At 40.7% G+C, this 15235-nt stretch overlaps 1 protein-coding gene across 1 annotated transcript in view; it reads left to right on the forward strand.

Annotated features, from left to right (window-relative positions):
* Positions 1–15235, forward strand: part of ece2a (endothelin converting enzyme 2a) — a 133355-nt gene that overhangs the window by 59085 nt on the left and 59035 nt on the right. Inside the window, exon 2 of the mRNA XM_022673148.2 lies at positions 6862–7145. Coding sequence (XP_022528869.1) covers positions 6862–7145 — 284 coding nt within the window. The remainder of the gene's footprint in view (positions 1–6861; positions 7146–15235) is intronic.

A 15235-nucleotide genomic window follows, 5' to 3' on the forward strand; every position in this document is an offset into this window, starting at 1 on the left:
AACTAAAACATTCCCCACTTAAATAAAGTAGTCAACATTAGCTAACATAGCTAACGTTATAGTTAACATTAGCTAACCTAGCTAACATTATAGTTAACATTAGCTAACATAGCTAACGTTATAGTTAACATTAGCTAACCTAGCTAGCTAGCAACATTATTTCTCTGTGGAACATATGCCAGTTTAATCTATAGCTTGCTAGCTACCATTATCTGGTGCTCACCACTTAGTAATGGTGCTCACTGCTTAGTATGTGGTGCTCACCACTTAGTATGTTGTGCTCACCACTTTTTACGTAAAAAAAAATCCACCACGTCCCTTCATGAGCTCCGTAGATACACTCACAAAATATTGGGATATATAGTTTACTTAAATTTTTTCACTATAAGGTGCACCAGATTATAAGGCGCACTAGCAATAAACATGTATTTTCTGCTCTATTTTCATACATAAGGCGCACTGGATTATAAGGCGCATTTTAAGAGACACTATAAAGAACTTCTAATTCAGCAGGTCTCGCTGCTGGGTGGTGGTGGTGGGGAGGTAGCTAACTAAGTTAAGTAAAGCTAAGCTACGTAAACAAAACTGTAATAAAAAAAGCATTCTTTTATAGTCAAACGAGCGCTGGATGTTAATCTACACAGATTTTTCTACTGAAAACGGTTTATTTAGGTGAGTAAAGTAAAGTTCTTCCATTTATTTACAGTAAACTTAGATTCCTGAATTTCTCCAGCACTAAGGTTGGAGCATTAGCATTAATGGCTAACCACTAGCTAACCGTTAGTGGCTAATGCTGCCAGACAACGATAAACTGAGAATCTCTGAGTGCTCCGGTAAGCCAGGGTGATATTAGCTAGAGTTTCGTTCCACGTAGCTTATTTTAATGCGGTAAACATGCAGACTACAGTCTGATATACTCGCCTTTGATTGTCTGAAGAGGTAGTGCTTAGAGGGTAATGCTAATGCTGCTCCAGCAGTGCTAGCAGTGGTTAGCAGCACACTACACTCTGATAATACTTACCTTTGAACGATTAAAGAGCTAGCGCTTAGAGGGTAATGCTAATGCTGCTCCAGCAGTGCTAGCCAGGGTTAGCTCACCTTTGAACAGGGAAATAGCGGTTAGTGGCTAATGCTAATACTACTCCCGCCACGGTACTGGAGAACTAAACTAAAACTCCTGTATAAATCTGTACTTCAGCAGAGTGGCTTTACTGCTCCTTACAACCTGACTGGTTAAATTTCTAACATAAGGCGGGTTTTAAAGTGCACTATCGATTTTTTGGAAAATGAAAGGATTTTAAGCTTGTCTTATAGTGTGAAAAATACGGTAAATGGTAAAGTATTCTCTTTATAATAAGCAACGATTACTAGGCTCAAGTCTCGTTTACTGAAATCTATATGCCATATTTCTACAAATTGGGCTGTACTTTCTGTTTTCTGAGCCAAGTTTGCTATTCTCAGAAATAGTCTTTTTTACAGTGTGGCCAATTGTGTTCTCTCGGACTCCGGCTGCTGATGGCAAGCAGCATGACCTGAGATTTAAAACGTCACTCCTTTAATCATGGTGGCTGTGCTTTAATATTACCATTAATTTTACCATTAATCTTACAAAGAAACGGCCTTCGCTACATCTTTATAAAAGTGCACAGTTAATAAGCAGCCACATTTCCCAAGGTCTTCTGGGTAATTGCTGTGAGTTAGCCAGTTATAAATATCTCAGCTGCTTTTGAAAGCTTTGTATCAGTCGATTCACTGCGGTGTGCTGTGGATAGACGCTGATTCTGATAAAACCGTGACCTGTTAGCTCAGTGCTGGTTTCAGTAGACTGGTTCTGTAAGCACAGCTCTTCTAAAAAAAAAAAAAAACTTCCCTTACAGGTTAAACAAGCAGAAATAAGAGATGGAGAAAAGGTGAGAGCAGCCAAGAGAAAGAAAGAACCAAGCTGTGATTAAACGCCGTCGTTAAGGCTCTGTTCGTTAAGGGCTCTTTAATTAGGCAAACGAAGGGGGTGATAATTAGTGTTAGTCACGGAGGTGTCAAAGCGTGGCAGCGTCCTGACTTCCCGTCAGTCACACTTGTGCTGAAGCTGGAATAGATTGCAGACTGGTAAAGCTCAGGCACTGGAAGGATTATTATTGTTGGTTTGTAAATAATTCTGCTTTATTATTGATTGTGTTGTATTTTGTTTAATTGCTGATTGTTACTGATGAGGGTTGGAAACAGGGTTGGTGGCCTATTTTTGGAACTGTTCTCATTCAAGAACCAAAGCTAACTTTGGCCTTTTCATGTTTTTGCTTTTGTGTCATACTTACATTTATCTGATTACAAACACATTTTAATATCAGACAAATATATCCTGAGTAAATACAAAAAAAAACAAAACAGTTTTTAAATGATGATTCCAATTGAGGGAAAAAATATATTCAAAGCAACCTGACCCTGTGTGAAAAAGTATTTGTCCCCTAAACCTAAAAACTCGGTTGCGCCAACCTTGGCAGCAACAACTACAATCAAGCATTTGATTCAAGCATTCAGGATGTTCTGGTAGAGAGCAGAATTCATGGTCCCATCAATTACAGCACGTTGTCCTGGTACTGAAGCAGCAAAGCAGCCCCAGACCATCACACTACCACCACCATGTTTGACTTTAGGTATGATGTTCTTTTTGTTTTCTGAAATGATGTGTTCATTTTACGCCAGATGTAATGTGAGACACTTTCCAAAAAGTTCTACTTTATTTCTTTTGGGACCTTCTGGATGGGTTGTCCATGCCCTTTTGGAGTAATTTTTGTAGGCTGTATACTGAACTGAAAGATGTTAAGGGTGTAGGCCTACACTGAACGATCTGTACAATGACAGCACATTCACCTCTTAGTTCTGGGGTCTTGGGTTCAAGTCCATGTTCTCCTGGTGTCTGGGTGGGTTTCCTTCAAGGATTCTGGCTTCTCCCACTTGGAGATGCGGGATGTATGCCTAGAAATTGATTAGTACTCTGTCCTAGGTCAATGTGACAGTGCTGAATGTGATGTGTGAGTAGTTCCTTGAAAGGTGTTATATAAGTGTAACTTCAACATCATCATCATACCATTAGATCTCTGACTGGACCAAAGCACATGGAACTAAACTACAAAGTATAAAATATTCTCTGGTTCAGGTTTGTCCACCTCTGGTTTACTTTGTGACTCTCCGAAATCTGGATTGGTCAAATCTGTTTTATTTTGGCTCTTTTGAATCTGGATCGGTCACCTCTGGTTTACTTTGTGACTATCCGGAATCTGGATTGGTAAGCCTTTGGTTTACTTTGTGACTATCCGGAATCTGGATTGGTCACCTCTGTTTTACTTTGTGGCTCTTTTGAAACTGGATTGGCCACCTGTGGTTTACTTTGTGGCTCTCCAGAATCTGGATTGGTCACCTCTGTTTTACTTTGTGGCTCTTTTGAATCTGGATCGGTCACCTCTGGTTTACTTTGTGACTCTCCGGAATCTAAATTGGTCATCTGTGGTTTACTTTGTGGCTGTCCAGAATCTGGATTGGTCACCTCTGGTTTCTGGTTTCTTCACCTCTGGTTCTCCGGAATCTGGATTGGTCACCTCTGTTTTACTTTGTGGCTCTTTTAAATCTGTATTGGTCACCTCTGGTTTACTTTGTGGCTCTCCGGAATCTGGATTGGTGACAATTGGTTTACTTTGTGGCTCTCCAGAATCTGGATCAGTCATCTCTGGTTTACTTTGTGACTCTCCAAAATCTGGATCCGTCACCTCTGGTTTACTTTGTGACTCTCCGGAATCTGTATAGGTCACCTCTGGTTTACTTTGTGACTCTCCAGAATCTGGATCGATCACCTCTGGTTTACTTTGTGGCTCTCTGAATCTGGATTGTCACCTCTGGTTCACTTTGCAGCTCTCTGAAATCTGTATTGGTCACCTCTGAACAATGGGCTGAATCTTCAGAACCACAATTAGCCATTCTGGCTTATGGGATGTATTTCTTTGATTTAAATTGGGTTCCCATAGTTTCCCATAGTGGACCTCATGGACCAGAGATAGTCACTTCTGGATTATGAGGTAAATCTCTAAAACCAGGAATTGTAGTCTTAGCTTATTATGCAGCCCTTACTGACTAGAATTGGTCCCCTCTTGCCTATCTGCTTGTGAGGTCAGACACTGAGTTTGGACGAGAAGGCATGGCTTACCTTATCTAGTTAAATTCAGCACAGTCAAGTTTTTCCACACCAAACATACTAGATCATCCATGCCATTGTGCAGTCATGTTGGAACTGGAATGGACCATCCTCAAACTGTTCCCGCAAAAAGTTGGGAAAGAACATGAAACTTTCCAATGTCTCTTGGTGAAGCATGCTGAAGCATTAAGAGTAGCTTTCACCTGAGCTAAGGATTTAAAAAAGACCACCATAATCCCCCCTCCACCAAACTTTACTCTTGGCACAATGCAGTTAGACAAGAACCATTCTCCTTGATGCCACTAAACCAAGACTCGTCAATACCCGGATTGCCAGACGGAGAAGAGTGATTTGTTCCTTCAGAGAACACGTCTTTTCTGCTCTCGAGTGCAGCCGGTGTATCAGACACTTTGCACTTTGTGCTTGGTGGTAAAGGCTTAGATGTAGCTGCTCGACCATTGAAACCATTCTGTGAAGCTCTCAATGCTTTACTGTTCTTGAGCAAATCTGAAGACAACGTAAAGTTTGGAGGTCTGTAGTGGTTAACTCTTTATAAAGTTTGTGACCTTAATTCAAGGATTAGGATGATTAGTTTAGTGAATACTTTTATCAATATAAAGTCCCTAAGAGCAAAACTGGAAGTGGGCAGTAGAATACAGAAATGTTTATGAAAATGAAAAATTCCAAACAGAAAGAACTACAGTGTGACAACAGTATCTCACACATTCACAGAGCTCTGAGCATGTACCGCTTTCATTTCATGTCATGTCGGTGGGCGAGGGTGTGAATTATTAGATGTGTGAACATATAGAGTGGGGGGAAAAAAGTGACTCATTTAAATAAACAAACAAACAAGAACACCTCCAGAGGGTGATCTTCAGAAGAAGCACTCTTCTAGTCCTGCCAAACACCTAGTAGAACCGATATCTCTGGCGTGCCATCTCCTCGTCTGTCTTCATTAATCATTCCTGCCGTGTATAGATGAAGATTGTCGGGAAGGATCTGGCGACTAGTGTCAGATTTGGCCGATAAAGTCTTTGTCTGCCGCTGTAGTGAGGTGAGGGTTTCGGGCCATCTATCACTGCAGAGGCCGCCTCGGCCTGTCGAAGCCTATCGACGCAGTGTGAGTCATTAGCCATGCCTGGCCAGGTCAGGATCTGGGTAAGTGGACTTGGCAACCCTCTGAGGAAGTGTGTGTGTGTGTTGGCAGTCGGTAAAGAATCTTTGAAGGGCATTGGGGGTGCGTTTTTTCCCCTGACACTGTGTTTAGCTCAGTAAATTTGACTGGGAGATGCTTAGTGAATGGGAAATATATGGAAAACTCTAGTACATGAATATTCACTCCTTAAATTATTGGAGAAAACTGTACAAATGAAAGGTGGCACTAATACATACTCTGTTGCATCACCTCTAGTCTGGATACAAGATGAAATACAAACCTCACATTGCTGCAAATATTTTACTATACCTGTTTTTGAAGGGACAAGACTCAAGATATAAGACTTTGACCTAATGTAAAATATTCAGTCTACAGCTTATATAACAGTGTACATTTGCTGCGTCCTTAAAATAACTCAAAACACAGCCATTAATGTCTAAACTGATGGCAACAAAAGTGAAAACACCCCTAAGTGAAAGGGCCAAATTGTGCCCAATTATCTATTTTCCCTCTCCGGTTTGGTGTGAATTTGGAGTTTTTGGGTTCAATGCTCTCATACTGACCATTGAATATTCAACATGGCGTCACTTAATGACAAAGAAATCTCTCTGAGGATGTGAGAAACAGAATTATTGCCCTTCACAAAGATGCCAAGGCTATAAAAAGATTTCAAACACCCTGAAACTGAGATACAGCAAGATGGCCAAGACCGTACAGCAATTTTCCAGGTTTACAGATTCCTCCAAGAACAGGCCTCCGTCCTCAGGGTCGAGCAAAGTAGTTGAGTCCATGTTTTTAGTGTAATATCCAGAGGTTGGCTTTAAAAAATAGACACAGGAATGCTTCCAGCATTGCTCAAACCTTACGCCACACGCTGCATCAACTCTGTCTGCATGGCACTGTTCTAGAAGGGAGCCTCTTCTGAAGCTGACACACAAGAAAGCCAGTCTAAAAGTGGCAAAACTGTGCAGTTGTAGGGCAGAAAACAGGCCAAAGAGTCTAAAAGCGACGAGAGTGCTCAGTTGTAGCCAGGAAAACGGGCCAAAGAGTCTAAAAGCGGCGAGAGTGCGCAGTTGTAATGCAGAAAACGGGCCAAAGAGTCTAAAAGCGGTAAGAGTGTGCTCGCAGTAAAACAGCCGGATCCTCTTTCAGAGACTGTACATGTGACGATAGATAGATAAAGATAGTAACTTAAGTAAAATGGTGTGTAATTTATATTATAACTGGTATATTTCATTATTTGCTTTATTACAGAGTATTTCGCCCATGACTGCACATATATTTCTCCTTCTGGCCCCCAACAAAAAAAAGTTTGGACACTTTTTAGTAACTGTCTAACAGTTAACAATCTTTCACCAAGAGGTACACTACCCAAAAGTAGCACCTTCTTAAGCATTTTTTTGCCTCTGGAGGCAACCTAGATGCACTTATATGTTTCTAAGCTATCATGTACAGTATATCTACTGGCAAAACTAGACTTTCTTTAATGTCTCTCTCGTTCTCTTTTTCTCTCTGTAAGGTTGTGGTAACAGCGCTCTAAGCACAGACATGTGCCAGGCCGGCTACACCTCCATAACGAACGTAGACTACTCCAGCGTCTGTGTGGAGACCATGGCCCAGCGGCACTCTGACTGTGCAGGCTTGAGCTGGGTGTGTATGGACATCCGCCGCCTGGCTTTCCCCGACGCCTCGTTCGATGTGGTGATTGAGAAGGGCACGCTGGATGCCATGCTGGTGGACGAGCGAGACCCCTGGAATGTTTCAGACAGCAGTGCCCACCTACTGCACCAAGTACTCTCTGAGGTAAACGAACAATCACATGACATCAAACTCTGCTATAACATGATGCTGCAAGCACCATGTTTTACAATATATATGCAGTGTGGAACTACTGTATTTTACAATGGTTTTAACACAACATAACATCTGAAACTAGATAAGACTATCCCAAAAACAATTTCACATTTTTGCCATTTAGCTGACGTTCTTTTTCTTTTTTTTTCCCTCAAATTTTATCCTATTTTCACCCCAATTTCACGGTGCCAATCACCCAACCCACTCATTAGGACTCCCCCTATCACTAATGATGCCACAATACCAGGAGGGTGAAGACTAGCACATGCCCCCTCTGATACATGTACATTCAGAATCTACCTCTTTTTAACCTGCTGCTGATGCAGCATTGCCGAGTATCATCACAGCGCACTACCAGGAAAGCTCAGCGACTCGGTTCTGATACATCAGCTCACAGACGCAGCCTTGTGCTGATCTACATCACCCTAGGAATGATGAGGGAAAAAGAGCGCCATCTACCCACCCAGAGAGAGCACAGCTAATTGTGCTCTCTTAGGGCTCCGGTTCAAAATACACTATTAAAGTTGAATTTATAGGTTTAATTATAGTTTTAATTACGTTTTTGTCGCATATCTTTTAGCGGGCTGGTTTATTCCATTTTAACACCAAGCAAAGCTGCTCCCAGTCTGACATCAGATCTATTAGTACCATTTCCTGCACTGTGATTCAGCTTTTACTGGCAAACTGAGGCTTTATGTTGTGTGATTTGCCTTTCATTTAAAATGCAGCTATCCTCTCTTTTAGTTTTTACTGAACTCTCTCTCTCTCTTTCTCTCTCTTTCTCTCCAGAGGCTTGTTATCTGTCTTGGTTTTGCTGTCGACCTCCTCTACTTACCTACAAACTACTCCTCCTCTCCATCTCCCCTCCACTCTCTCTCTCTCTCTCTCTCTCTCTCTCTCTTTTCTCTGTTGCTTTTCCCCTCAAATAAAGTTTAATTTTCTCATATTTTTTTCTTTAACCTTTCACACCTGCACCCAATACTTTGGTGTACTGTAGTTTGTTAGAGGTGTGCCATATCGTATCATACGCAATAAGATTGCAAAAACTTATAATTTTATTTCTAATTTTTCCCGTTTTCAATTACCCAACCCACTCATTAGGACTCCCCCTATCACTAGTAATGCCACAACACACCAGGAGGGTGAAGACTAGCACATGCTTCCTCCGATACATGTGAAGCCAGCCACCGCTTCTTTTCTACATGGAATGTATTATCCCAGGACTCCATTAGGAACCTCTACAACTCCATGCCTTTACACATGCGTTACACATATGCTATACACTACTACTGTAAGTGTAGCTTAATAAATATGACCAAGATATTGCCCTATATATGTATATATATATATATATATATATATATATATATATATATATATGTATATATGGATAGAAACATATAGCTCTTCATTATAGGCAATTTGACTTCCCAAAGATAAGTTATTGAATTAATGCAACAAGTGGTGATATATTTTGTTAACACACAGACTAGGGTTTCACAATAAATTGTTTAAGCATCTTTATAGCATTGTGCGCAGGTGCAATAGTCACATCGCAGGATTGATTCGTGACACATAAAGTAGATACACAGCGCTGTCTCTGTGTCTGTGTGAGTGACAAGCTGCTGCTGCCTGAGAAGCGCAAGGGGGAGGAGGAGGGGGAGCGCGAGGGGGATGGTGGGGGGTAGGAGTAAACACGAGGTAACCGCATGTCCTCCATCCGCATGGTTGGGCACGTGCTTGTAAACATGGACCTGTATCAAAAGCTGTGCACCTCAGTCCGGCACAGTTTTGCACAGATATTTCCAGTTACAGCTGAATTCACACTTTTAATCCCAGAAAGCGCTCTTATTTACCTTTAAAAAAGCCCTGATTAAAGGGCTGATTACTGTTGTTTTGCAGTTTTTTCCAGATTTGAGTGCCTGGTGCTAACTCAGATCTTAATCGTTGGAGACACGAGACAGCACGTGGGTGGGGGCAGTTGTTTAATATTGCGAAATATATTGTTGAAAAAAGAACATTTGCAATGTAAAATATTTCCAATATCCTGCAGCCTTAACGCAGACACTCTAGTGTTCTATTCCAACAGGACAGTGCTCATCCACATACTGATGCCATCTCAAGAACTTGAGCATCTGAAGGCACAGATACTACGCCATGGCCAGCTGCATGGCCAGACCTACTCCTGACACATGAATGGAATGAATTATCCGGGACTCCATTAGGAACCTCTACAACTCCATGCCTTTATACATGCGCTAAACATATGTTATACACACTACTTCTGTAAGTGTAGCTCAATAAATATGACCAAGATATTTATGGACCTATATTTATGGACAGAAACATATAGCTCTTCATTACAGCCAATTTGACCGCCCAAAGATAAGATGAGTTAATGAAGTAATGCAACCAGTGGCCATATCTTTTCAAAATATACGGTCTGGTGCACTATTTCATCCAGACAATGCTCATCCACATACTGCTGCTGTTTCGAGAGCTTCCTTTGCTATTCAGATGCTATGCCATGATACACTGTAACACATGGAATTAATTATCGCAGGACTTCATTAGGAACCTCTACAATTCCATGGTAAAACCTTTGGCACGTTAAGTTGCGTTATACACTACTTCTGCAAGTGTAACTCAATAAATATGACCAAGATGTGTCCATATATACACAGTATATGTACAGAAATATGGAGCTGCTCAAATAGACACAAAAAACACACACTGATACACACTGATACACACAGATACACAGTGATGGATCAGAAACTGCATACAAACACAGGAGCCACACTCTGCGAATTTCCCACCACGTCGCCATAGCAACGCTAAATCTGCACAGGACGAGCTTCAGTGATACTCGAACACACACACACACATACACTTATACACTAACATGTCAAATCACAACCATTTACAATTACCTCAACAGGAAAGCATATGTGTAGATGCAGATACACACACACACTTATCCCACTAACATCATTTACAGTTAGCTCCACAGGAAATAGCTTTCTCGTACACACACGCAGACGCATTCACCTCAGGCAGACAGACAGTGGAAGCCACTTACGTTTGAATGATGTTAACTGCGTGTTGTTTAGACCCATCATTAGCATACTCAGTATTGACTATTAAACCCATCAGTCAGCCCTTAGGTACAAACACAGTTCAGTTATCAGGCTGGTGTGTGTATGTGTGTGTGTGTTTAAAATATACTCTCAGAAATGCAACAAAAGAAAAACAGGACTAAACTATGTATTTTGACATTCTGTCAGTCAAATGATGTACCGCCTCTCCTGGTCTGTCAACTGGACAAAATGTCTCTTTTTAGTACATTGTCTAGCTGTTGGTGATCTTTCACCAAGAGGTGCACTACCCAAAAGTATCCTCTCTGAGAGCCCCTGCAGCTGTATGCAGAGTGGACTGGTGTGACCACAAAAGGACCATTATTATTAGACTTTTAAAGATTGTGAGTCACTAAGGGTGATTTCACACCTGAAAGTCCGGACCATGGTCCGAACCAAGGTTTATGTGTTTGCTACATTGTATATATTTGGTCCGATTATTTTTGTTTTCACACTGCAGTTTAGGGAGTGCACCAAAGAGCTTTGTGTGATACTCCTACATCCTTTCATCATCAATTACGTATCGATGCGTTTTCCTTAACTTGACGATAATTGGTTTTAGAAGGACATGCGTCTGACGTTGGCGTGTTGACAATTCAGTGGGTGGTTCATTCGGCGGGAAGCCAGGATCCAGGATCAGGATAAAATGAATGAACAGATTAATTTCGTCTCCATATTGTGTTTTTTATACCATCAGCAGCAACTTCAGGCACAGTACCCTAGGTTAGTTCAAATTCGCCAAATGGCTTATTTTTCCCGCTTTTCCGGTTATTTTTTCTTCTTCTTATGCTGGCGTTGCTGAGAAACGCCTGCTCCGAAAAGTTCGCACCATCCAGAAAAGCGCTTTCACACTGCAGGCGAACCGGACCATGGTTCAGAAGATCCGGACCGAGACCACCTCTCTTTGTCGGACCAAAATCTGGTCCTTTGGTCCGGACCGTGGTTCGCGGCCCCTTTCACACCTGCTACTTTGGTTCGGACCAAACTGAAAAGTCCAAATGTCCGGACCAAACGAGGCAGGTGTGAAAGCATCCTTAGTCACACATGGTTGTAGGATGTTCTGCACATATTGCTGAACTGTTAGTGGTTCCTCATATAACTACTAGAAGTGACTTATTATTGTATGCAATGGCCTCCCAGATCATCACACCAGCAGTTAGGGAGCAGACTGTTGCTCCACAGCAAAGGAAGAATTGAAACGCTCACCAGGAGATCTTCATACTTTAACCCGACTTTCTTTGGATTCCAAACAGAACCTGGATTCATCGCTGAAGACAATTCAGTTACAGTTACAGTCCATAGCAGTCCAGGTTTCTCATTAACGACACATGAAGCAATTGGAGGCAACAATGGCTGGCTAATAAAAAAATGTCCTAGATTTGGGGCAATTAGAAAATAAATTTCATCTTTGATCACTCATGGCATAAAAACACCAACAACCTATAACCACACATACTACACACACAGAATAAAACAACACACAATAGTAACATTTACAGTTAAAACAACCATCCTGCTTCTGTCAGTCATCAGTCAGTGATGTAATGTGGAATGAAATGTGGCCCACAAGCATGAAACATCTGGCCCATGAGGTTGTTTAAACTATGATGAAACGATAATGAAGAAAACAAAAAAAATAAAATGTTTTCTGGTGAGCTTTTGTTTACAATCCTTCCCTGCGTCTCTGTTGCGGTTGGTTTGACGTTAGTTTCTGCTCGTTCTGGTTTTTCCGCCCATTTTTGTGCTCCCTATCTCCTTATAAGGGCGTTTTTTCCCTTATTCCCAATTCACTAGCCGGGGGCAGCGGTAGTGTATTGAACCACGACCCTGATGACACGGGTTCGATCCCGTGTGAGGATTTGTCCCGGTGGGTTTGTTCATTAATTTATTTATTTTTCCTTTCTTCTTGGGTTTCCCTGCTTTGAGATCAACTGCAATTGGGTTCAACAACCCTCTGGACTGGAGAGCTACTAGTCTGTAGCACTCCATCCTATTACACTTCATTTTCCTAAACAGAATTTTTTTTTTCATTGCTGACCCCTGATGTACCCCCTTTTATAGTCTGTACATTGTAGGGGCATGTCTATCAGTCAGTATTCTTTCACCAAGAGGTGCACTACCCAAAACAAATTCTCTCTAAGAGCTTCTGCAGCTGTATGCTGAATGAACTGGTGTGACCACAAAAGGTCCATTATTTTTATTAGACTCTTAAAGATTGTGTCAACATAAATATTGGGCCCAGACTTTAGCCCTGATGCGCCCCGCCTTTAAGAGTGAAAATCTCAGCCTCTAGTTAATAAGGAAAGCTAAAGCTAGAACACTGCTTGCTAATTACTGAGCCTCAGGCCTATACTTACATAATATTGCTACAAAAAGAGAGAGAGAGAAAGAGGGTAAGAGAGAGAGAGAGAGAATGATAGAGAGAGATGGGGAGTGCACATTGTACTTCTTTTCCTTTTTTTTTCTCCTGTGCTAATTTTCTCCTGCATTAAGTGCGACTATGCTTTTTGTTTTACCATCAGAGAAAAGAAAAAAGGCTGCAGAGAGAGAGAGAGATGGAAAGTGAAGATGACACAATTAAAGTCAATAAACTTCAAAGAAAACTATTATTTTTATGTGTTTTACACACATACACATACACACACAGATACACCTACATATGTTTTCTCGTCATTTGTTTCTGCAGACATGGTTTGTATGGGTGTGTGTCTGGATTTGGGTGGGGGAATGCAGGAGTGGGTGGGATGGTTAGAATTCTCCTCACATCAAAGTGTTTTGTAGCAGACACAGAAACACACACAGACACACACACACACACATACACAGTGTTAGCTGGAGACTGAGTTATGTAATCCCACGGTCACATGATTTGTAGTTTGTGCCAGTCACTGCTGTATCTTTTCAAACACGCACTTCCATCCCCTTCCGACATCAGTGCCACACATACAGATGCTCACACACTTTTACACTACTTATAGATGCTGCTGCTAGCTTACAGATTACCAATGCTTAAACATATACTACACACACACAAACACACAGTACCAATGTTTCTGTATAGTAGATTAATAGTAAAGTCATCCATACTATGAAGAAAAACATGGAATTATTTACTGAACAAAAAGTGCTGAACAAACCAGATTATGTTTTATATTTTAGATTCTTCAAAGTAGCATCTCTTGCTTAGATGGCAGTTTTGCATATCTTGGCTGAATTTTCTCAGTCAGCTTTATGAGGTAGAGTCACCTGGAATGTTCAGCTTTCAGTTAACAGCTGTGCTGAACTTATTAAGAGGTAATTACTTAAATTTCTTGCTCTCTTAATGTTAATGTGTTTGAGAGCATCAGTTGTAAAGTTGTGAAGAGGTAGAGTTACAGGTATACTATATAATAGCTCTATTTGAGTAATCTTCTAATCCATATTATGACAAAAAATTAAAGCTGGGCGCTTAATCGTTTTTACCGATTAATTCGAATTTACAGTTAAGGACGATGTGTTTTTAAGAAAATCGATTTTCTCTGAGTTTTAATTTTCACCACCGACACTCCCCTGAATTTAACCCCGCCCCTCTCTATCGCACGCAGCCCCGCCCCTCTCTCCTTCCCTTTAAAAAAAAAATAATAAAAAAAAAATATTGTGAAATAAAAAGTTAATAAAATAAAAAACTGGTCTTATAATAACTTTTAACAACACGGCAAAAACTGATTTATGTAATTTACGTAAAAATAAAGTTATTTTGAGACGTGACTGCCTCATTTTTTTCTCTCTCACAATGTTAATCATTTACAGCTTCAAAAACATGCATTATGCAAATTAGGCGATGACGTCATTTAGCGACTTCTAGCGACTTTTAGGAGATTTTAGTAGGGGAAAAAAATTGATTTAAATCAAAAATCTGATTTTTTTTTTTTTTTTTCAAAATCGAACATATTTTTTGGGGGGCCATATCGCCCAGCTCTACAAAAAATACATTACGCAATGAAGGTCAGTCAATCTGAAACTTAAAAAAATTTTAAGAGCTTTGAAAGTATCCTCAAGTGCAGTAACAAAGACCATCCATCAAAAACATTATGATGAAACTGGCTCTAATCAGGAGTGCCCCAGAAAAGAAAGGCCAAGATTTTTGTTTGTTGTACAGGGTAAGTTTGTCAGAGTTACCAGCCTAAGAAACTGAAAGTTCAACAGCTTAACCCCAGATAAGAGATGCTAAATGCTTCACAGATCATTTTGATTTTGGTTGTCTAATACTTTTAAGTTACTACATTATTGTGTGTTCTTAGGTGTTCCTTCATAAATAAAAACATTAAATGAGAAAATATCAGATTTCCAGCTGCAGCTGATACATTGGCCAAATGATTCCTGTACAGGTCAGCATTAGGAATAAAGAGTTATGAGGGGAGAGCATGGCCTGTTGTGCTCTCTCGGGCTCCAGCTGCTGATGGAGAATCACTCAAAACCCACTCAAAGCCCCAGCTAAATTAGCTTTGAAACTTGAAATGTGCTTAAACATTTTCACATATCAAATGGAGGGTAGTGGTTCATGAATGAATCATGCTACTTTAAGGTCTGATTTTTTTTTATTGTGTGTCCTTTCCTGTCCCAGAGAACAGTAGGCTACAGAGGGATAGTAGATTACCTAATCTGTTCTAATCTCTCTGTTATTCACTAATCCAATCCACAAGCCTTCCTTTCTCTTGCAGATATACCGTACAGAATACAGTACATTCACTTCCTCATCCAGTGTTTCTTCTGAAATCGAGGTATTACAGCATCTGCACTTCTGGGAAGACAGTACACTAGATGTTCAGAATATTGCTGTGTGGATTTGCACATTTCTACAGCCACAAGTGAGATTATACAAGCTGTGTCAGCAATTGGTGCCCCTGAATTACCTATGTGGAT

Source organism: Astyanax mexicanus, chromosome 4, assembly GCF_023375975.1.
Source record: "Astyanax mexicanus isolate ESR-SI-001 chromosome 4, AstMex3_surface, whole genome shotgun sequence".
Classification (NCBI taxonomy): domain Eukaryota; kingdom Metazoa; phylum Chordata; class Actinopteri; order Characiformes; family Acestrorhamphidae; genus Astyanax; species Astyanax mexicanus.